Consider the following 19,979-nt stretch of genomic DNA (forward strand, 5'->3'; position numbering starts at 1 on the left):
TGAATAATGACGTTTTCAAGGAGCTTCACTCCCCCTGCCTCAGATAAGACTGTATTTTCTGAACATATAGTCACTGCCTTGCTCATTGGCAGGTTTGGACCTCTGCTGCAGTTCTCTGGAGGCAGAGCCGTTACTTCCCTTTGTGAAGACAAGGGTGATGGTATCAGTAGTTAGTGTAGTACTGAGTCACTGAGTACTTTTACTTTGACTTGAGTAACATTCCTGCAGACGTGCTGGAACAAACCCACCTGGCCTGTTTGTCTGCATTCACATGTGTAACTCTGAGATTCTCCTCACATGTACTGCAGCTCTGTGTGTGTCTGTGTGTGTGTCTGTGTGTGTCTGTGTGTGTCAAGTGTGTCCGAGGCTTCACTGTGACCGACAATCAACACAACATGTTGACGTTTCCAGTTCAGTCTGAAACCTTAGTGTGCGAGAAAAGAGGTGTAAAGACTTTTGAAAAGCAGCATTTAAAGAGCAAAGAAGTTTCCATATAAATGGAAACGGTCGTATTCACTCAACGTTTCCTTCACGTCGTCTGTTTGAAGTGAATCAGGGATGTAGACGTACACTGAATCACCAGCTGCGTCCACCTATACTTGACTCTGATTGGTTTGTAGACGGCGGCTGACGTGGGCGTGTTGTCAGTTGGGGGCATGAAGCACTTCAGGTGGTTGCCGTGGTAACATCATGATGGTGTCACTGCCAGCATCAGCACCTTCAGTTCTCCAGGTTCAGATGCACCAAGTGAACGTCCTCGTGGTTCAGACATTATGTCGTCGGAGGTGAAGACTTCAGCTGCTTCCTCTTCTTTTTCTACCTTTTCAATCTTCGAGGTGTTTCCCCCACAGAACCTTTCTTTCTTTGAGTTTGAGAAAGAGTTAAATCTAAAATCAACAGCCAGTTCTTTGGATTATTAAAACATTATCTTTAAATATGTGATGATTTACAGGTGAGATGTGAGGGAGGCTTCAGAAGGAGGAAGTCTAGTCCAGGAGAGAAGTTCATTTGACCGGGAGCTGCTGCACGTCTGCTGCAAACCTGCTCTGTGTTGAAGTGAACATGTTCAGCAAACGATGGAAATCTGCTGTGATTAACTGGATTATTGGAGCTTAAAGCTGCAGCGTTTTGTTTGTACTGAAGCTGCAGACGTCACATATGCTCCACTGATACCCAGTAAAACAAAACGTTCACGTATCCAGTGTTTCCTTAAACTGAAACATGAGCTGTTAAAGTCCTGCTCACTAGTCGTTTTATTGAAAACCTTTTTTAGGTCAATAAGAAGCGGAGCGTCTGGTTTCAGGTTATCCCGCCTGCTTTCCTCCAGCTGTGACCAGAGGTGGATGGTATCTAATATTTAATAAAAGACCAATATTGACTCTGTGGGTCAGGTTTCCCTCGTGTCATTCACAGCTGTGCAGATGTGCGGTCTGGAGTTGATTGTGTGGCGAGGCTGCAGGGAGCAAACGGCAGACACACAACACTGATCCCTAATCAGTGCGCTGTTTCTCTGTGCTGTTCGGCAGCTGATAGCTCAGACATCCAGCTGAAGCTTCTCACTTCACTCTGTGTGTCTGGAAACCTCTCTCTCACTCTGTGCTTTGGGCAAACTGATCTTAAAGTGTCGGAAATTCACTGAAATCCTCATTGGCACCATCACACTGGCTCAGTTTCAACTTTTCATTAACCGGTTTATTGCGGGTTTTTGTTTTTCAAGTGATGAGATTTGTCCAAAATCCAAACACACCCTGAAAGTTTGGGCCGTTTCTACCTCAAACAAAGATAAAAGAGGAAGTGATGAGGTTTTAATGGGTTTTGGTATTTCCCTTTGGTATTTCAGACTTCATTAAGGGGGATTTGAGAAAGAGAAGCTGAACGGCTGTAACAACAACCTCTGCATACAGACGACGAAGAGCGATCAGTGCGAGACGAGGCAGGGCAGGTGTAGGTCTGCAGACGCGGTCGCTTCTTTCAGGAGGAAACTGTCTAACACCAGCGATGGAAATAATGAACCATCACTTGCATTTCTGTGTGTGTCACCACAGCGGCAGCCATGTGCTACCACTTCCTCCTTGTGGCACCAGCAACACGTGGTGTCACCTGTGAGGGTTTTCACGGTTTAGGTCTGTTCACGTGATGATTCATTTGATTTCTTTGTGTTTTATTCTGAGAGTCGACACTTTAAAGGAAACCCGGCTCTCTGTCTCCCACCCTTTTTACATCAGATTGATCTAATTGAACTCCGTTAGAGTCATGGTTTCAAACTTTTACATTTCTGCAGGGAAGTCGTTGCAGTAAAAGTGAGGAAAAGTTTAATGCTTTTATTAATAGTGTCATTTTATTCAACTCATCAAACCAAAAAGGGGATGTGGTGAGAAGATCGCCTTGAAGACTGACAGGAAACCGATGCTCTTCAAGTTAAAATGTCATGAGAAAACGACTTGAAGTAAATTTCAAATTCAGACAGTTTTAGTCTAAAAAAAACCCAAGATTTGCATATTTGAACTTTTTATTTGAAGCTATTTCCATAATGTCCGTTCTGTGTAAACAAACTTTCCAGAGAATCCTGATTTGAATGCATCAACGTGTAATCTGAGTCATACTGCATCTTCTCCGTCCACCTTAAAGACTCCTGCAGTTGAGGGGACGGCTGAATCAGGGCGTCGTGATGTCATCGTACGGAAGCTCCACTCGGTTTCACCGCCGACCTGAGGCAGGAAGCTGCTGAGGTCGGCTGGGTTTTCCTCTGATTCACTCTTCTGACAAATGACGGCCTCGGCGATACCGAGAAAACCTCAGTGGACGAGCGTTTTTAATCAGGATTGATCTGACGTTAGTTTATTTAATCTGTAAATGAATCAAGTGTTCAATTATCTACGACTACCGAGCAGCATTGTGGGACAAAATCCAATCACAGAGATGAAATAAGTTCACTCACTGCTCTAACTATAGACTCTAAATAAAGATGGACGACAGGACAGCTCGAGAAGATCAATACATATAATATTATATATATATATATATGTATATTGTATTAAATTTAACACTCAAAACACACACAGGGAGAGGAGGTGGGCGAGAGCCTTGAGAAATGAAAAAAGAGGAGAGAGCGAAAATAAGGTGAAGGGAGAGAGAAACAAAAGAGAGAATGTTTGGCAGAAGAAACCTGACATGATGAGACACACACACACACACACACACACACACACACACACACACACACACACACACACACACACACACAGACACACACACACACACACACACACACACCTCTGCCAAGAATAGAGCACATCTGTCATTTTTGGGCCGTGCGTTTTGTGCATGTTTTTGCACATCTACAGTTTTATAGGTGGAAACAATGCAAACGTGTGCACGATTATTGTGTTTATACACACACGCACATCTGCATAATTAATATGGTTTTGCTTGCGTGTCGCTGTTTAAGTGTCTGTGTGTTATTGCGCACTCACACAGACACACACAGTTTATACAAGGTTAGTGTTTCACATCCAGACTTTGCCAACGCTGGAGAATGGTGACGCCAAAATATTTCAATGGCCCCCTGGTGGCTGGTTGCAGTATAGGTCATAAACCCAACCATCTCCATGTTATTGGATGGGCCATGGGTCACACTAATAAGTCAAAGTAGGCGTCAAATACATATCTATAAATATATATAAATACAATATTGATTTCTGACAGAAGTGAGACCTCTCAGGTTTGAGCAAAACATCTTTGAACAGCCTGCCCCCCACTGCTTTCTCTCTCCCTCTCTCCCTCCCTCTCTCTCTCTCTCTCTCTCTCTCTCCCCCCCCTCTCTCTCTCCCTCTCCCCCTCTCCCTCTCTCTCTCTCTCTCTCTCTCTCTCTCCCTCTCCCCCTCACCCTCTCCCTCTCTCCCTCTCTCTCTCTCTCTCTGTCTGGCTCTCAATCTCTCTCTCACTCTCTCTCTCTCTCTCTCCCTCTCCTTCTCCTTCTCTCCCTCTCTCCCTCCCTCTCTCTCTCTCTCTCTCTCTCTCTCTACCCTTCCTCCCCCTCTCTCTCTTACCCTCCCCCCTCTCTCTCACTCTCTCACTCTCTCTCTCTCTCTCTCTCTCTCTCTCCCTCTCTCGCTCTCCCTCTCCTTCTCCTTCTCTCTCTCTCTCTCTCTTGTCTAAATAAACTCTTGACACGCAACTCCACTGGCTGCCTGCCGAGCTTGTCTGCTGCTGAGAGCGCCTGTCAGTCAGCACTCAGGGCCACAAGCAGCGGCTCTGCCAGGTACTGACTGACTGGTTATTGACTCAGTAGTTTTGTTACTGGTTTACTGACTGGTATCCAAGTATCGTGATTTATTCATTCAGAAGCTGGCACACGGTCACATGTTTATAAAACTTAGTGGAAAAAGTTCCTGACCCGATGAAGATCACAGTGAAACAGCCGATTACTGCATCGGTCAGAACTAAACTCATGATAACTGTCCTCTGTCTCCTCTGTGCTCACTTCACCACGGAGATAAATCAGAGTCAGTAATGAGGCTCCACTGGGTCAGCACCACTGCTGCCACCGGCAACAACAAGCGGCGGAGAAGCTGCTCCCGCCGACACTTGAAGTTGTCGCCACGTTTCTGGATCAAGACAAACGGCCGCAGGGAGAGAATTAATGAATGGAGGTTAAGTGCGAGGCTGAAATGTGCCCTCCTGCAAATTCCCGGGCATGAGCTCATTATTATTTCAAATTATCTGCTGCTTTTCTCTTTTTGATGGGGGGGGGGGGCTGGGCTGCGGCACTGGACAGGAGTCGTGTGGGTTTGGACGGAGGACTGAAATGTTTCTGAGTGTGGTGCAGACGCAGGAGGAGGACGTTCACGTTGACCATGTTTATGTGTTCGGTGTCCGCGGGGACACTTGTGTACTTGTTCTGTGGATACATGGTACCTGGAGCATGTTGACGCGTATATTAGACTGTATTTAAACTGCAATTTGTACATTTTAAACCAGGTTTGGTGCAGATGGCTACTTGTTTATATGAAGATAACCTTTCCCACTACTTCCAGCTTGATTACTGTGTGTGTGTGTATGTGTGTGTGTCGGGGGGGGGGGGGGGGGGGGGGGGCAGTGGTTTCCTGTCCTCAATGGGTCCATGGCACGACAGCGATAAGAGCACCGGAGCTACATTATGCTTCAAACTCCATTACAGATTACTGGCTGTTACTCAACACCCCCTCACCCCTCTTCCTCCCTCTACCTCTCTCTTGTTTCCATCCCCCTCTTCCTCCTCTTTCTTTCCTCCCCCCTCTAACTAAATCTCCTTCCACCCCTCTCTACCTCCTTTCTTTTTCCATCTCCGTCCTCCTCCCCCTCCTCCCCCCTCATCAGTATCTACTGTATAATGACATTTAGCAGTCCCAAATTGGAGAACATGTAATCATGCAAACCTCCCAAAAGCCAGTAAAGGCATCAAGAGGCTTTGGCAGCCGTCGCCATTGTGTGTGTGTGTGTGTGTGTGTGTGTGTGTGTGTGTGTGTGTGTGTGTGTGTGTGTGTGTGTGTGTGTGTGTGTGTGTGTGTGTGTGTGTGTGTGTGTTCTTTCACACAATAATCACGCTGAATGTTTTCCTCTCTCTCTCTCTCTCTCTCTCTCTCTCTCTCTCTCTCCTTGTCTTTTCCTCCGCCGGCCTCCTTCCTCTCCTTTCTCAGCTCAGGATGCCAGGGGTTGAAAGTTTGCACGCAACGACTGTGTGTGTGTGTGTGTGTGTGTGTGTGTGTGTGTGTGTGTGTGTGTGTGTGTGTGTGTGTGTGTGTGTGTGTGTGTGTGTGAATTACAGTAAATTAGCCGTATTTCCATCTGTTGTGTTAAAGAAAGTACCTTCCTGAGCTTCTAGACTTTGTTGTCGTTCTTTCTTTCGTTCTTTCGGGGGAATTTCTTTGAATTTGTTACAGGAGCTTATTTGGCCTTAAGGGGGAACTGAGTAGACTTTGGGTGGTCAAAGGTCAAGGTCAAGGTCAGGGGCTCCTCTTATTGTGAATTAAATATGTCAGGTACACCTGTAGAAAGTGAAACTAGACCAGTCGGCGGAAGGAACATAACCACAGCTGTTAATCGCACCTGGATCTTCGTCAGTGTGACAGTAAATTTGTCCACATTCGATCAAATGAAACACAGAAGTTCAGTGTTTCTTTCCCCTGAACTCTGCAGATGAACTCCTCGGGTTGTCCTTCTATTTAATGAGTGATCGGTATGATCCCTCTCTGTGTGTGTGTGTGTGTGTGTGTGTGTGTGTGTGTGTGTGTGTGTGTGTGTGTGTGTGTGTGTGTGTGTGTGTGTGTGTGTTGGGGGGGGGGGACTAGGTTGTGTGCAGTATCACCTCAGAGCAACCTGCCCTTCAGACAGAGGAATGTAAACTTTGAGACGTCTCCTCCAGACTCTGCCTTATCGCTGCATGCAAGGGGTCAAAGGTCAGCAGGTTAAAGTGTGTGTGTGTGTGTGTGGTTAACTGTTCAAGCACCATGCATTGTAAAATATAAATGCGTTTTCACATGTTGGACTTTTCTTATTCCAGATTTTATTTTGCATTAAAAGGAGTATAATAAATACGCTGTACTGTAGTCAGCCACTAGGGGCTGTCATAGTATTTACACTGGTCCTCTACATTTAAACTGAATATCTTTGTAATGGTTGTTAAAAGATGACCTCCGCTGTGTTAAAACCACATTGTCAGCGAGAGTCAGGTGACAGGGACAACTCCGTGTGTTTGGCGGATTATTCAGGAAACAGCTGAGCGCAGGAATCATCAGTCAGAGAAGCGACAGCACTGGAAGTTACCACACAGCCTGAAGACAGAAGATCCATGGATATGAATCTAAACCCTGAGGTCTGACGCTGCTACAGCGGCGTGGACTGGAGGCGTTATGTTTTCTGTCCGTCTGTCTGTCTCGCTCTGTTGAACTCGATGACTCCGAAATGCCTCGAAGGAATTTCTTCAAAGTTCAAGATCGCTGACCTCACAAAACAGGTTGTTTTGGCTATAACTCAAGAATTCATGCACTAATTATGACAAAAAAGGGATGACACATATATTTATTCAAAAGGTCCAAGGTGAACGTCACTGCGACGTCATGATGTTCTGCAGAAAACACTTCTCTGGACATAATTTAACACCCAACTGGCCAAGTTTCCTGCAACTTGAGGCTTCTGGGTAATAATCGTTTGTATTTACTCTCCCGTGGTCGGGCTGTTGTCTTTGTGTGGGCTCGTCGTTGGGGCGCGGCCATCGGTGAAATAGTTGTGGTTTGTAAGGAAGTTGCAGTAACAACAACAGTGAAGGAAGAAAATAAAGCGCGATGAGAAAGATTAGAAAACAAGGCTTCGGATGACTGATCACTTACAAGTGTTGTGAGTGAGTTTGTAAAGTGGAGACTCATAAAAGTTTGTTACTTGCATTTATCCGACTTTCGCTTTAGCTTCAAATATGTGGAGTAACTGAGCCCTGTCATCCTCAGATTGATTGATTCATAAATAATCAGTGCAAATTATATTTTAAGCTAAAAATATACTTTCACAGAATTTAATAAAACATTATTTCATTTCTCCTTTGTAATCTTTGACATATCTGTACATATAGACAGTTGTAAATGTGTGGCCGGTTGCACATCACTGCGACAGTGTGTGATAGCGCCCACTACAGGGGGTGAAGTGTGTTTTATTTCCAGTGTGTATTACATGTGGTCTGCGCTGTGTGGGAGCCAAACTGAGCGAAATGTCCCTGATCAAAGCCACGGCAGAAAAACAGGAAACGACACAGATCAGACAACAGATGATACACGTTAAAAACACAGAGATGATTTAAAGCCCGAGAGCAAATGGAGGCAGCGTTCGAATCCGAAACCCGTTCTCCATTTCCAAACCAGACAAGGCCTTTTCTGTGCCGCTCGAAGTCCCGCTCACCGCTCATGTCCAAACCTGCAGCGAGAGGATCACAGGGAGAGCGAGCACTGCTGAGAGTGAAAGGGAGAGAGAGAGAGAGAGAGAGAGAGAGCATGAGTGTCTGTGATGCTGATCTCCTGTCACACACACACACACACACACACACACACACACACACACACACACACACACACACACACACACACACACACACACACACACACATTCCCCCGCCTCCCTCCTCCTCCTCCATCCTGCTGCAGTCCAAAGCGATGAAGAACAATGACTCCATTCAGCTCTTGGGTTTCAAAGTGGAGAGAAACCACAAAGTGCTTCAGAGAGCGGGTGTTGGGAGATGGAGGGATCGGAGGGGGAGGAGAGAGAGAAGGAGGGCGGGTGTTTTCGCAAATATGATAAATATGATAGAGAGAGAGAGGGGGGGGAGGTGGGTTGAGGGGCTCGCACCAGCCCAAAAGGATTTGCCACGTTGTGGGTTTGATTACGGGTGTGCACCGCTTTTATTTGTCCTTACCGAGAATAAAAAGGTTCCACATTAAGGATCTATTTTCTATAACAGGGTTTCCAAAGGGCCTTAAACCGTCTCAAGTTCAATAACCTGAAATATGTTCAAATATGACGTATTAGGTCTTAAATACAGTGCCAATGAATATTCAGGTTCATGTTGGCAGGATCTGCACATGCCTGTAATCTGGCAAAACATCAGTCTCGGGTCCGGCTCAGCTAATTCTCTCTCCGGCTCAGTCGGGAAAGGTTTGGCCCGAGCTGCACTCCAACGTTTAGGTAGGTCTCCATCATGTCAATATTCAAACTCTCTTAAAGCACTTTTAGCTCCTTTACAACCCTGTAAACTCACTGTCGGGACATCTGAGCACCATTAAAGTCCAGCGTGGAACCACAAGAGCATTTGGAATAAACAGGCTTTGTTGGTAACGCTTTTTGATCAGAAAACGAAACTGGGGAGTGGGACGGACTGAGCGCTTCAGGGCCTCGTCTTCCTTGTGAAGACATGGGAGGAGGAGAGGTGGAGGGGGCTGTGGTGGTGGTTCTGGGGGTTTCTCCTGTTTTATGAGGGCTCTGGTGGTTGGTAGGAGTCAGCTGTTCCCTGTTAAACCTCCACACTCAGGGTAGAGGGGGGTAAATGAAGTGGTTTTTATTCACCATGTCAGAAAGCAGCCTGGAAGTCCCTCAGGGCACCTACGTCGGCCCTCTCAGGTTTTCTGTCTTTGTTTATGTAGTTTTTGTCTGGTTACTTCTTTCAGAATAATTAGTATTTTTCCTTTAGAAGCCAGCTTGTCTTTTTTTGTCTCTTCTTTCTCCCTTTGTGTCGTACTTTCTCTATTTATACCTCCCACGCCTCTTTCATTTCGTCGGCCTTATCTTAATCAAACTTCTTTCTCACCATCTCCCCTCGGTTCTAAAATATCTCATTGTTCCTGCACTGTGATGCTCAACCACTAAACCAGATCGCCTCCGGCTATGAGTGTATACGAGTGTGCGTCAGACGCCTAACTCCGGGCATGCCCGTACAAACCCCCCCCCCCCATCACACACTTACACCAAAACCACAGAAAGGCAACAGTGAAACCAAAGACAAAGACGTACACTCTTCAAAATTCTTGTGTCTAGTTTTGGGTAACATACATCTTAACTCAATATTTGTTAACAACCCACACACCACATGTTGTTTGTTTATGCATATGCACGACTGTTTCGTATTTGCACTTGTTATCATTATCCAGATCTGCAAACAGTGTTGAAGTGTCTCATTTAGCTCAAGTTGGGTCCTGTTCAGTTTCTGTTCGGACCTTCGTCACTTTTAATGACCGTAAATGTCACTTCTTCTTCCGGTGGAGGAGTGTTTTTTTAAATCTAGTCCCCAGGTGTCGTCTGCTGACGAATGATATTCTGTGTAAGCGCCGTCCGTCACTCCTACATCTCGAATGAGTGTGTGTGTGTGCGGTCGGGTTACAGAAGAGAAGTCAAACCAGGTGTCGCTGCACATCACCAGGTGATTTCACAGGTTTAGTCAGAGAGCGGATCTCGGTTAGAGGATCCTCGAGGATATGATGTAAAAGAATTCAGAAGAATGATGTAGAAATTGGTGATAAAACCTGCTGTCTTAGTATTATTACCATATTACACAAAAAGTACTGAGCGAATTTCCAGGAAACCTGGTGGAACACGGGCCAAGGCAATAAAATATAGGCATTGATCTGAATCAGCGTTTTTATTGATTTTATATGGAATAATAGATGTTATATAAAAACTCAGGCCTATTTAGAGGACTGATATTTATGAATGTGTGATATCTGGTGCCATTCTGGTTCTAAAATACAGTATCTCTCTCTCCAATGTAATGAGAGGCTGTCAGGATCTCTGAGCTCAGGTTAGTGTGTGCATACAGGCTGTCTTTTGGATTTATTATGTATTATTACTGTTGATAATTATTATTATTAGCCGTGGGATCTCTTGAGCAAACAACCCAGGTTGTGGCGTTGCCGTTGGCCGGCAGAAGAAAAGAGGATTCAGTATTTAAATTTGCAATGTGAGACTGCATGAAATCCATTGGCTCTGTTGTGCTTCGCCATAAATCACGTTAAAGTCTGAGCCGAGCGCGTCGCGGGAGCAGTAAAACATTTGGCAGCGCGCGGGGGGGGGGGGGGGGGGGGGGGGGGGAGTGAAGGAGCATGGGATTAACAATGAGTCTGTTTTAACATGAAGCTGTTACTCAAGCTCGCATGTTGACACAACTCACAACACATGACGGGGAAATCACCACAGGTTCGGAATCAGAAAGACGGGAGGTTTTCACGCTTTCATCGACACGTAGACGATCGTGAGCAGATTTTTAAAACCTTTCTGTGTGTAACGAAACGTCCCTCTGCAGCTTTTTTGGATAAAGTTTCCACCGAAGGAGTTGATCATCAGCTGAGAAGCAAAAGTCTTTTAGCAAAGAGGCGTCGGGCGAGTGCTCCTCTGTCTTGGTTTGTGCGTTCTGGACAATGTCCGGAGCAACTGATTTCTGTCCTCACATCGAGCTCCTCTGGAAAATTCCAGGCGATTCTCCGGAGTCGGAGAATTGTCTGAAAGCAACTTTCTTTCCCTTGTATTTAACTCGCTGCTGCTGCTGCATCAGTAATAGGATTTCTGGAGCCTGAGCTCTCGGGGTGGCCGTCCGCCAACATGTGTGGAACCAGTGAAACAAAGCTTTGGGAATGTGAGCGGTATGCAGCACCATTAATCACAGTAAATCAAACAGACAGCGGTGTAAATCAGCACGAGAGGGCATCTCAGTGTAATAAAAAATAAAATACTGAATGTTTTTTTTCTCTCCGTCTCTTTAACTGGTGGATTTATGTGTCTCAGCAAAACAAAACCCTCGTTTTTCTTTTCTTTCTCCAGCAGAATTTGTTCCAACGGTTCCATAACTCAGATTACGTGTTCCCTTCTATATTTTTATGATCAATCCAGCAGCTCGCGCTCTGTAATTCTTCTGCAAACGTCGAACCAACAGCCGCAGAATTTGCATTTCCTGGCACGGCGTCCTCTCGCATCAACCTTTGTGTGAATGCTGTCTTTTTGAAATGTATTTCCACCTGGTCCTCCTCACGCAGGAAGTCACAGAGCGTGTGTCCAGTTCTAACCACGGTGCTAAAGTTCCTCCAGCTCTGCTTTCTGGTGTCGAACCGACCCATCTGGTTTAGTTGTTCCTTTGTTGCATGTTTCTGTCTTTTTCTACCAGATTCTCTTGGTTCTTTTACAGCCCCGACAAACTGTCTTCTGATCATATTTACCAGTTCATGTGGTCGCTTCGTTCATGTGGCTCGACCAGGATGTCGCGATTCGAATAGTTTGACATTTTGGGGAAATATGATTAACTCGTCCTGCAGCCGACCTCTAACTGGCCTCTGATGATTTAATATGGAAACCATATTAGTTAGAACATTCATTCTTGTTGAGGGCTCTGTCTATCGCCTGATCACATACGCTCGTGATGACGTCTTTAAGTTGCGTGTGGTGGCACCAGAGCATTTCCCTCATCTGCCTGCAGGAGATTGTTGTTTGCATGATGCGGTTTAAATCGATCTCAAATAAAAAGCATGATATTTAGACCACAGTAAAACTGCTATTATTGCTTTGTTTTTATATATATATTTCTTTTATAGACCAAACAAGACTATTTAATAACAGAGAAAATGATTATTAGTTGCAGCTTTAAACTTGTGTCAACATTTTAGAGATTTGTTTGACTTTTCAACATCCTTCTTTCCGTGGTGCTGTGTGTCAAACAGCTGCAGTTTGAGCTCAGTCGATTCCGTATGTTGGTAAAAGAGAGAAAGTCTTCAGGCGTATATAAAAGCCTCAGGGTTTGCAGCGTCACAGCTTCACACTCATTACCGAGAGCGAGTTCATGCGAGGTTGAGAGAGAACGCTTGATTTGTGCCGAGGCTCCTAAAAGATCAGGATTGTTTGGTTTAAATAAAGCCCTTGGATTGAGTGTGTCTTCATACTGAATCTCTGGAGCCTAGAAATGTAGAAATAAATATTGTTGTCCTCTGTTGAACGTGAAGTTTCACTGCAGCAGCGAGCAGAAAAAAAACAGGGAACATTTGAGCCTCGACACAAACCTCAAAGATCATGAAAGATTAGAAATGACAGTTTCTCTCTGAATCACGATGGTTTCAAAATAAAAGGCTCTCGCTCTCAAACATCAAACTTCTTGACGTCTCCCATCTGTCCCTGCTGATTAAAGAGGCTCCAAAACTGAAATAAATAATACATGAAACCGTTTTCCACTCGCTCATGTCAGCCATCGTTTTGAAACGGCAGCGGACGAGAAGAACATTTAAAACCACATCGACTGAAGAAATGTCTTTACCAGTCTGTTGCAAAACCATAAATCTTCTGCGTTTTTATATTTTACCAGTAACTGTCCTTTTAATCTGCCGCTGCTCCGCATGCACTGGATAGAGTTTAAAGCACAAACTCTGCTTTAACTTGTCAGTTTGAGAAAGTCTGACACGTCCAGGAAGCTAAAAAGTACAAGAAAAAAGTGCAGGTCAAAATGTAAAAATCGTACAAATCTTAGTGATGATCACTCAAGATGTCAGAGGACGTTCTCAGAATAAAAACAAGCATTTCACACTGGTTTCCTGTTTTTTCTCTGCATGAGACATGAATAAAATCAAGTTCCTCTAAATAAAACATCCTCGGTTTAAAGGTCTATTTGTGACACAAACCTCACTTCAAGTCGTTCTAAATTCAAACACAATGCGTGTAATGGGTTTATAACTTGCTTCCTACAGAAACAGCACCAAACTATTCTTCCTATAAGTTTTAATCTGACAGTTATTGTCCAGTATTTTGAATTAAGTCCACACGTGGCCACGATCTCGTCCGTCGACCACTTCACACGAAGTCTCGTCTTCCAGAATCTGCGGCTCCCCGCTGAGCTCAGTCCACAGAAAGAAATAAAAAAACAAAACACCAATGCCAACGGGTAATTTTGTGGCTCTGCCTGTTATCCTTGTTTAGCCTGGGCTGAGCCAGCCTCCACCCAGAGAGAGAGAGAGTGTGTGTGTGTCTGTGTCTGTGTGTGTGTCTGTGTCTGTGTGTGTGTGTGTGTGTGTGTGTGTCTGTGTGTGGGTGTGGGTGTGGGTGTATGTGTGTGAGAGAGAGAGAGACGTCTTACTTTACACATGTTATCGCAGCGTATTAATTTTAGTAACTTTAAAAAACAAGATTGTCACGGTGCATCGTCCCCGCCGGCGACACCCAGTGGCCGGAGGCAGTATGTTTTCTGTCCTCACGTCCACGTCTTGTGAACACAATATCTCGAGAAAAGCTTCAAGGGAAATTCTTCAAATTGGGTACAAACGTTCAGTGGAGCTCTAGGATGGAATGATCAAATGTTTGTGGTCAAAGGTCAAAGCTCAAGGTCGCTGTGACCTTGAGGGCTGATTGAAATACTTCACACTTGTACCTTTGACTTCCCACCAAAGAGTCGGACATTTTGAGAATAGATTTGATAAAGAAATGACTCTAATCCCGGAAAAGAAGAGCACAGGAAAAATAAAATGTTCAGACAAATCATTTGGCTCCATAAATGTGTCCGTCCTCCTCCTCATCACTCCATCGTCATCTGAATTGTTCAGGTCCACCTGCTTCCTCTCAGAGGATATTTTCGGCTGCTGGGGTCAGTTATTTTTCTCTCCCGGTGATGAGAAGCGCTCGATCGGTGCCAGAGGAGGAAGAGGAGGAAGAGGAGGAAGGGTTCAGCGACAGTGTCAGTGACAGGAAACATCAGGCAGCTCCGCCCTGATAGAGAGAAGAGATGTTCCTTATTTCTGCTGTTCTCACTTCACACTTTTCATTTCAACAGATGAGTCACTCAGCTGCTTGCAGAGTCGATGTTGCAGTCGCACAAAACAGTTTCCGCTTGTTTCAGAGAGTTGTGAACAAGAGTAAAAGTTGTTTCTCAAACTTGTTTCACTTCCTGTTTTTGTTGTTGTGGACGAAACATGCGAATAGGACATAACCTGTGTGAAATAAATAAAAAACAGAAAGACGAGAAATAAATATTGATTCTGATGATGATGATGATGATGATGATGATGATGAATTCCCTATTCTGCGTTTTGCAAATGTACAAAGTGTGACATGTTTCCTTCCTCTTCACCTCCAGCCACCATGAAGAAGAGCCAGGGCGGCTCCAGCTGGACGAGCGACGGGAACCTGATGTTTGGGGGAAAAGTCCAGAATGCACTGACTCCGTCCTCCACGACCACCTCCTCCTCCTCCTCCTCCTCCACCTCCACGCCCTTCTGCTCCCAGATGACCTCCATGGACGGAGTCAGCTTCTCTGAGGGCGACCTGCTGCTCCAGGTAACACCTCATAAAACGGTTACAGGGAAACATACGAGTCCCGCGTCACTGAAACTAGTTTGTCTGATGCAACACGGCCCCACGTGATAACAAAGTGACCGTGAGACGTGTCAAAGCTTCTGTCGGCTCCCGAACATGAGCTGAAACGCAGCTGGAGCCGAGGTTAGTGGGTGCAGGAAGAGCCGTGCCACCAATCACAGGAGAAAACCTCTCAACGCCGCACGAAACTGCAAGATTCAGCTTTGCCAAAGAGAAGAAAAGCAGCCGGATGAATGTTGGCAGCACATTCTCTGGTCAGATGAAACCAAAATAAATGTGTTTGGATCGGAGGAGCTCCAGCGTGTTTGGTGCGGCCGCGGCCCGGACGACCACAGTGACTGAGCAGAGCGACACGGAGCTGATATGGGATCTGTAAACGCCGTCTGTGGATCGATGACATTTATAGACTTAAAGGAATGAAATCTCACTATCGACTTTAGTTGCAGTAGGATATTTAACATGGGCCGTTTATTGTAGTTTAATGTCTTTAATTGGCTTCATTCTTCTTCATGTTTGTCCGTAAACAAATAAAACGTTATTGAATTGACAGGATGTTGTGTTCTGGTCCGCAGGCGCTGAGCGGCTTCGTGCTGGTGGTGACGGCTGAAGGTTACGTCTTCTACATGTCCCCGACCATCCAGGACTTCCTCGGCTTCCACCAGGTAAAAGCACCAACAGCCAGAGTCGGCAGTTCTTCTTCAGGGTTGAGGAAGTTATGCTCAGCTCTGTGTTACTGTAACTTGAACCCACTTCCCCCTCTGGACAAGAAACACATGAGAGTCTGTTTCTCAGAGATTCTGCTGAGTGGAGATGTTTAGAATTGATCGCGCATATTTGGGTGATTTGTTTTGAATAGAAATCTTGTGTCTGCTTCGAGGTCATGTGAGGAAAACATGCTGTCGAACATGTTTATTAGAAACGCTCCGACCGCAGGAGGACGAGCCTGGTCTCGGAAATAACTCGTCCCTGCACATCATTGTGTTTTCACTTCGTCGACCTCCTGAACTCTGCTGTTCCTCATAAAACGTCCTTTTGAAAAGATCAGAGCGCTGCACAGATTGCAGGTTTCCTACTGTCTGTGAAGCAGCGACTTTCACTTCATGTTCGTGCACAAGAACAGTCGACTCGCACAGATTGGAGTCTGTCACAGTGAACATCTTGTTCTTTTTAAGTCCGTTAGAGGCTGCGACTGTCTCCAAACACACACACACGTTCCTCCTCCTGTGATTCAGACCTGGAAGACAAAAATAGCAAGTTATAAACATCAGGAAACAGAGAAGAAGACAACATAAACATTTTGTAAACGTTGCATTGACAAAAAAACGGAGACTAAAGAGCTAAAACATTTAAAAAACCCTGTATTGCTCCTTTTAAAATAACACATCGTAACACGTGGGAGGATAAAAAGCTAGAGGTCGCAGCTTTTCCACGACGCGATGTGAAGTCAGGATGCTAATCAGGGAAGGAAACGATTCCCCAGCTGCTTCGGCTGTTTACCACCGTTATAAACTTTATTTATAGAGCGGCTCTGAGCGCAGTTACAGAGCGGGGACAAGAAGAAACGAGCTGCAGATAAAGAGCAGACGGGCGAGATCGCACCGCAGATAGAAAAAGAGGAAACTGATGAAACTGATTTGTCGATGCCAATGTGCAGTTTGTACTTTACTTTGAGTTTCAAGGAGATGAAACGTGAAATTAGCTCTGAGGTATTTGAGGCAGTGATTTAAAAACAACAACTCACAGACCTCTCGTGCTGACAAATCCAGACTTGAGGCGTGTTTTGAACTCGGAGAAGCCATTTTTCAGCTCCGCCGACAAGGGCGGGTTTTGTCTCTGGTTTGTTTGTCATCGGTTGGGTAAGAGAACAAGCGGCGAGGTGTGGTTCACTCAGCACCTCGCTCCTGGAGCACAACAGGGTCTCTGTGTTTTCCAGCCTTAAATCAGTGGCATTCATCCGCCGGGGCATTGTTCCCCGCTGCGGTGTGTTTACACTCACATCATCGGTCCTGAACGCAGCTCGCCAGCGCAAACACGGGTCAGGATGGCGCTCGCCACCCAGCCGAGGACTGAGGGCGGCCTGGAGGAGGGCCAGTCTGAAACACGTGCGCCAACACACACAGGCTGCGATTCCATTATTTAACATTTGTTATGATCGCATGTGCTCGCCGCTAAGAGCCAGTGGTGAAAGACAGAGACGTCACTTAGCCTCTCAGGAGGAGTCACGTGATTTTCTCTGACATGCAAAGGTCACATCTACTTGATAATGAGAAATAAGGTTGGATTTTTTTGTTTTTAAAGCCTCTGTGTGAAGTTGTGAGGGACTTTTATTTGTCAGACTCACGCAAACACGACCATTTCACAGTTAAACCAAACAAAATATAATGAACTTGTATTAAGAATATTTTAACGTATGAGTAATTTGTGTTTTCAGTCGGACGTCGTCCATCAGAGCGTCTTCGAGTTGATCCACACAGACGACCGAGCTCTGTTCAGACGACAGCTGCACTTCGCCCTCAAGCCCAACGCCAGCCAATCGGACAGCGGCGCAGACAGTCCCAGTGAGTGACCATAAGAGAAACGCCGACACCGGCTTCAACGCCACGTCCCTAACGATGTAAATATCACGTTTACAGGTGAGAACTCTGCAGAGATCACCACCGGCGTGATGAACTACGACCCCCAGGCCATCCCGCCGGAGAACTCCTCCTTCCTGGAGAGGAACTTCTGCTGTCGGTTCCGCTGCCTCCTCGACAACTCCTCCGGCTTCCTGGTAACCGCCGTCAATTACGTAGAAGATCGCACGTCTTCATCCTGGCCTCTGTTTGTGTGTGAACTTGTCTCGTGCCCGTCTTCAGGCCCTGAACTTCCGCGGCCGCCTGAAGTTCCTCCACGGTCAGAACCGATTGTCGGAGAACGGGACGCTGGTTCCCCCGCAGCTCGCTCTGTTCGCCATCGCCACGCCACTGCAGCCGCCGTCCATCCTGGAGATCCGCACCAAGACGCTCATTTTCCAGACCAAGCACCAGCTTGACTTCACGCCCATGGGCATCGACACCAGGTACACACACACACACACACACACACACACTGACCCACACATCTGGAAATCACTGAGAATCTGAGTCTCTCATGTTGTTGTGTTTCTTGTCCACAGGGGTAAGGTGGTGTTAGGGTACAGTGAGACAGAGCTGTGCACCAGGGGCTCAGGCTACCACTTCATCCACGCTGCAGACATGATGTACTGCGCTGATAACCACATAAAAAGTAAGTTCCCACAAACACCCACACGTCTGTAAAGATATATATATATATAAAATAGGTTTTCATGGACAGACAGTGACGATCTCTGACTGTTTTCCTTTGTCTTGTCCAGTGATGAAAACCGGAGAAAGCGGCTTCACCGTTTTCAGGCTGCTGAAGAAAACTGGGGTGTGGGTTTGGGTCCAGGCCAACGCCAGGCTGGTGTTCAAAGGAGGGAAACCGGACTTCATCGTGGCGCGGCAGAGAGCTCTGACGTAAGTTCACAACCAAAGAGCCGGAGGGGACTTCCCGTCATATACCACAATTGTTACTTGTTTAAATAAATAATATTTCCTTTTATCAATTTTTATTTTGAGTCCAACAGAAATATTTGCTTATTTCAGCTTCTTAGAAGTAATTCAAACTTTTTTGGATGAATTGTTTTGTAACGTCTCCCAAAATCCACAATATTCAGTTTGAAATAATAAACAGCAGAAGACTAGACTCGTTCTTTTATTGTTTTCATTTAACAGTCTTTCTTCTCTTTTCTGCAGAAATGAAGAAGGAGAAGAACAGCTACATCTCAGACGCCTGCAGCTGCCGTTCAACTTCGCCACCGGGGAGGCGCTGCTGTACGACAACACCCCGACCGTGGACATGCCCGAGATGTCCGACATGTGCTCCACCCCGAAGCAGAGGAAAATAGACGAGTTCTCCGTCAGCCCCAACTCCATGCTGGGCTGCATACTGAGGCAGGACCAGTCCATCTACTGTGAACACAACCCCAATTCAATCAGCTCCCTCAACGACGTCGCCTTCCAGGACACGCACGCCACCGTCAGCGTGCCCGGAGACGTCTGGCCGCACCCCTCACCCAAACCTGCGGGGAATCTGATTAAGTCGGAGGCCATGGTTCAGGACATGATGGAGACGCTGCAGCAGATCCTCGGGGACAGCGACGTGATCAGCACGCTGGACGTGGAGCCCGACGAGATCAAGAGCTGGGAGACCATGTTGCTGAGGATGAGCTCCAACACGTCTGAAATGAGCGAGGACCTGAACGACATCCTGAACAACGACATCCTGTCGTACGTGGAGGAGCAGCTGCAGAAGGAGGCTGGGTTCAAGCTGCCAGATCAGCTGGACATCCCAGCCTCCTTCTCCACTCTGGACCACCCGATCCCGGACCCCAGCCTCGCTGTGGAGCAGAACTTCGGATGGCCCCTGGAGCCTCAGAGCCAGCTGATCTCAAACGGAGGCCCGATGATGAACGGACAAACGGCGCCGGTCCTGGAGACGATGAAACTCACCCACATGGATCTTCCTCAGCTGGGGTCTTCTGCTTTAAACGGCCCCACCCTTCAGCAGATCACCTCCCAGCAGATGCTCCCCACTCCTGTCAGTCTTGGCATCCTCGGCACTCCGGTGACCTTCAACCCCTCGCTGGCGGACTCTTGTGTTCAGACACAGAACGAACTGAGGAGCTTACAAGTCGCTGCCAAGGAGAACAACCTCGGAGCGTTCAGGCCGACCAATCAGCTTCACCCAAACCAAGCGCCGAACCACGTTCAGATGAGGACGCCCGGCGCGCCGATCGGCCTCCAGGACCAAAGCGGAGACAGAAAGTTAAACCCTGTGTTCAACTTTCAGGGAAACCGATGGAACTCCTCCGTCCAAAACTCCAACCAAGTCAACAACTTTGCTCAGACTTACACCCAGAATATTTCAAAGGAACCAGGTTTCCCTGCAGGTCCTCCCCCGTCCAGCTGCTTGCAGGGCCACTTTGCACTTCACACACACAACAGTGAGAATCAGAGACAGTCTTGGCAGCTGGAGCAGCAGCAGCAGCAGCAGCAGCAGCAGCAGCAGCTGGAGCAGCAGCAGCAGCA

General features: G+C 46.5%; 1 protein-coding gene across 3 annotated transcripts in view; it reads left to right on the forward strand.

The window, feature by feature from the left end:
* The window catches only part of LOC117774065 (aryl hydrocarbon receptor-like), a 51,490-nt gene that overhangs the window by 27,496 nt on the left and 4,015 nt on the right, over positions 1-19,979 (forward strand). For 2 of the 3 annotated variants that reach the window (XM_034606123.1, XM_034606131.1), the window contains exons 3-10: positions 14,612-14,811; positions 15,423-15,512; positions 17,282-17,408; positions 17,484-17,620; positions 17,706-17,908; positions 18,005-18,114; positions 18,224-18,365; positions 18,645-19,924. In XM_034606123.1, the coding sequence (XP_034462014.1) occupies positions 14,612-14,811; positions 15,423-15,512; positions 17,282-17,408; positions 17,484-17,620; positions 17,706-17,908; positions 18,005-18,114; positions 18,224-18,365; positions 18,645-19,924 (2,289 nt within the window). Of the gene's footprint in view, positions 1-14,611; positions 14,812-15,422; positions 15,513-17,281; positions 17,409-17,483; positions 17,621-17,705; positions 17,909-18,004; positions 18,115-18,223; positions 18,366-18,644; positions 19,940-19,979 lie in introns of all 3 variants that reach the window. The other variant, XM_034606115.1, reaches the window with a different exon arrangement.

Source organism: Hippoglossus hippoglossus, chromosome 2 (genome assembly GCF_009819705.1).
Source record: "Hippoglossus hippoglossus isolate fHipHip1 chromosome 2, fHipHip1.pri, whole genome shotgun sequence".
Lineage (NCBI taxonomy): Eukaryota > Metazoa > Chordata > Actinopteri > Pleuronectiformes > Pleuronectidae > Hippoglossus > Hippoglossus hippoglossus.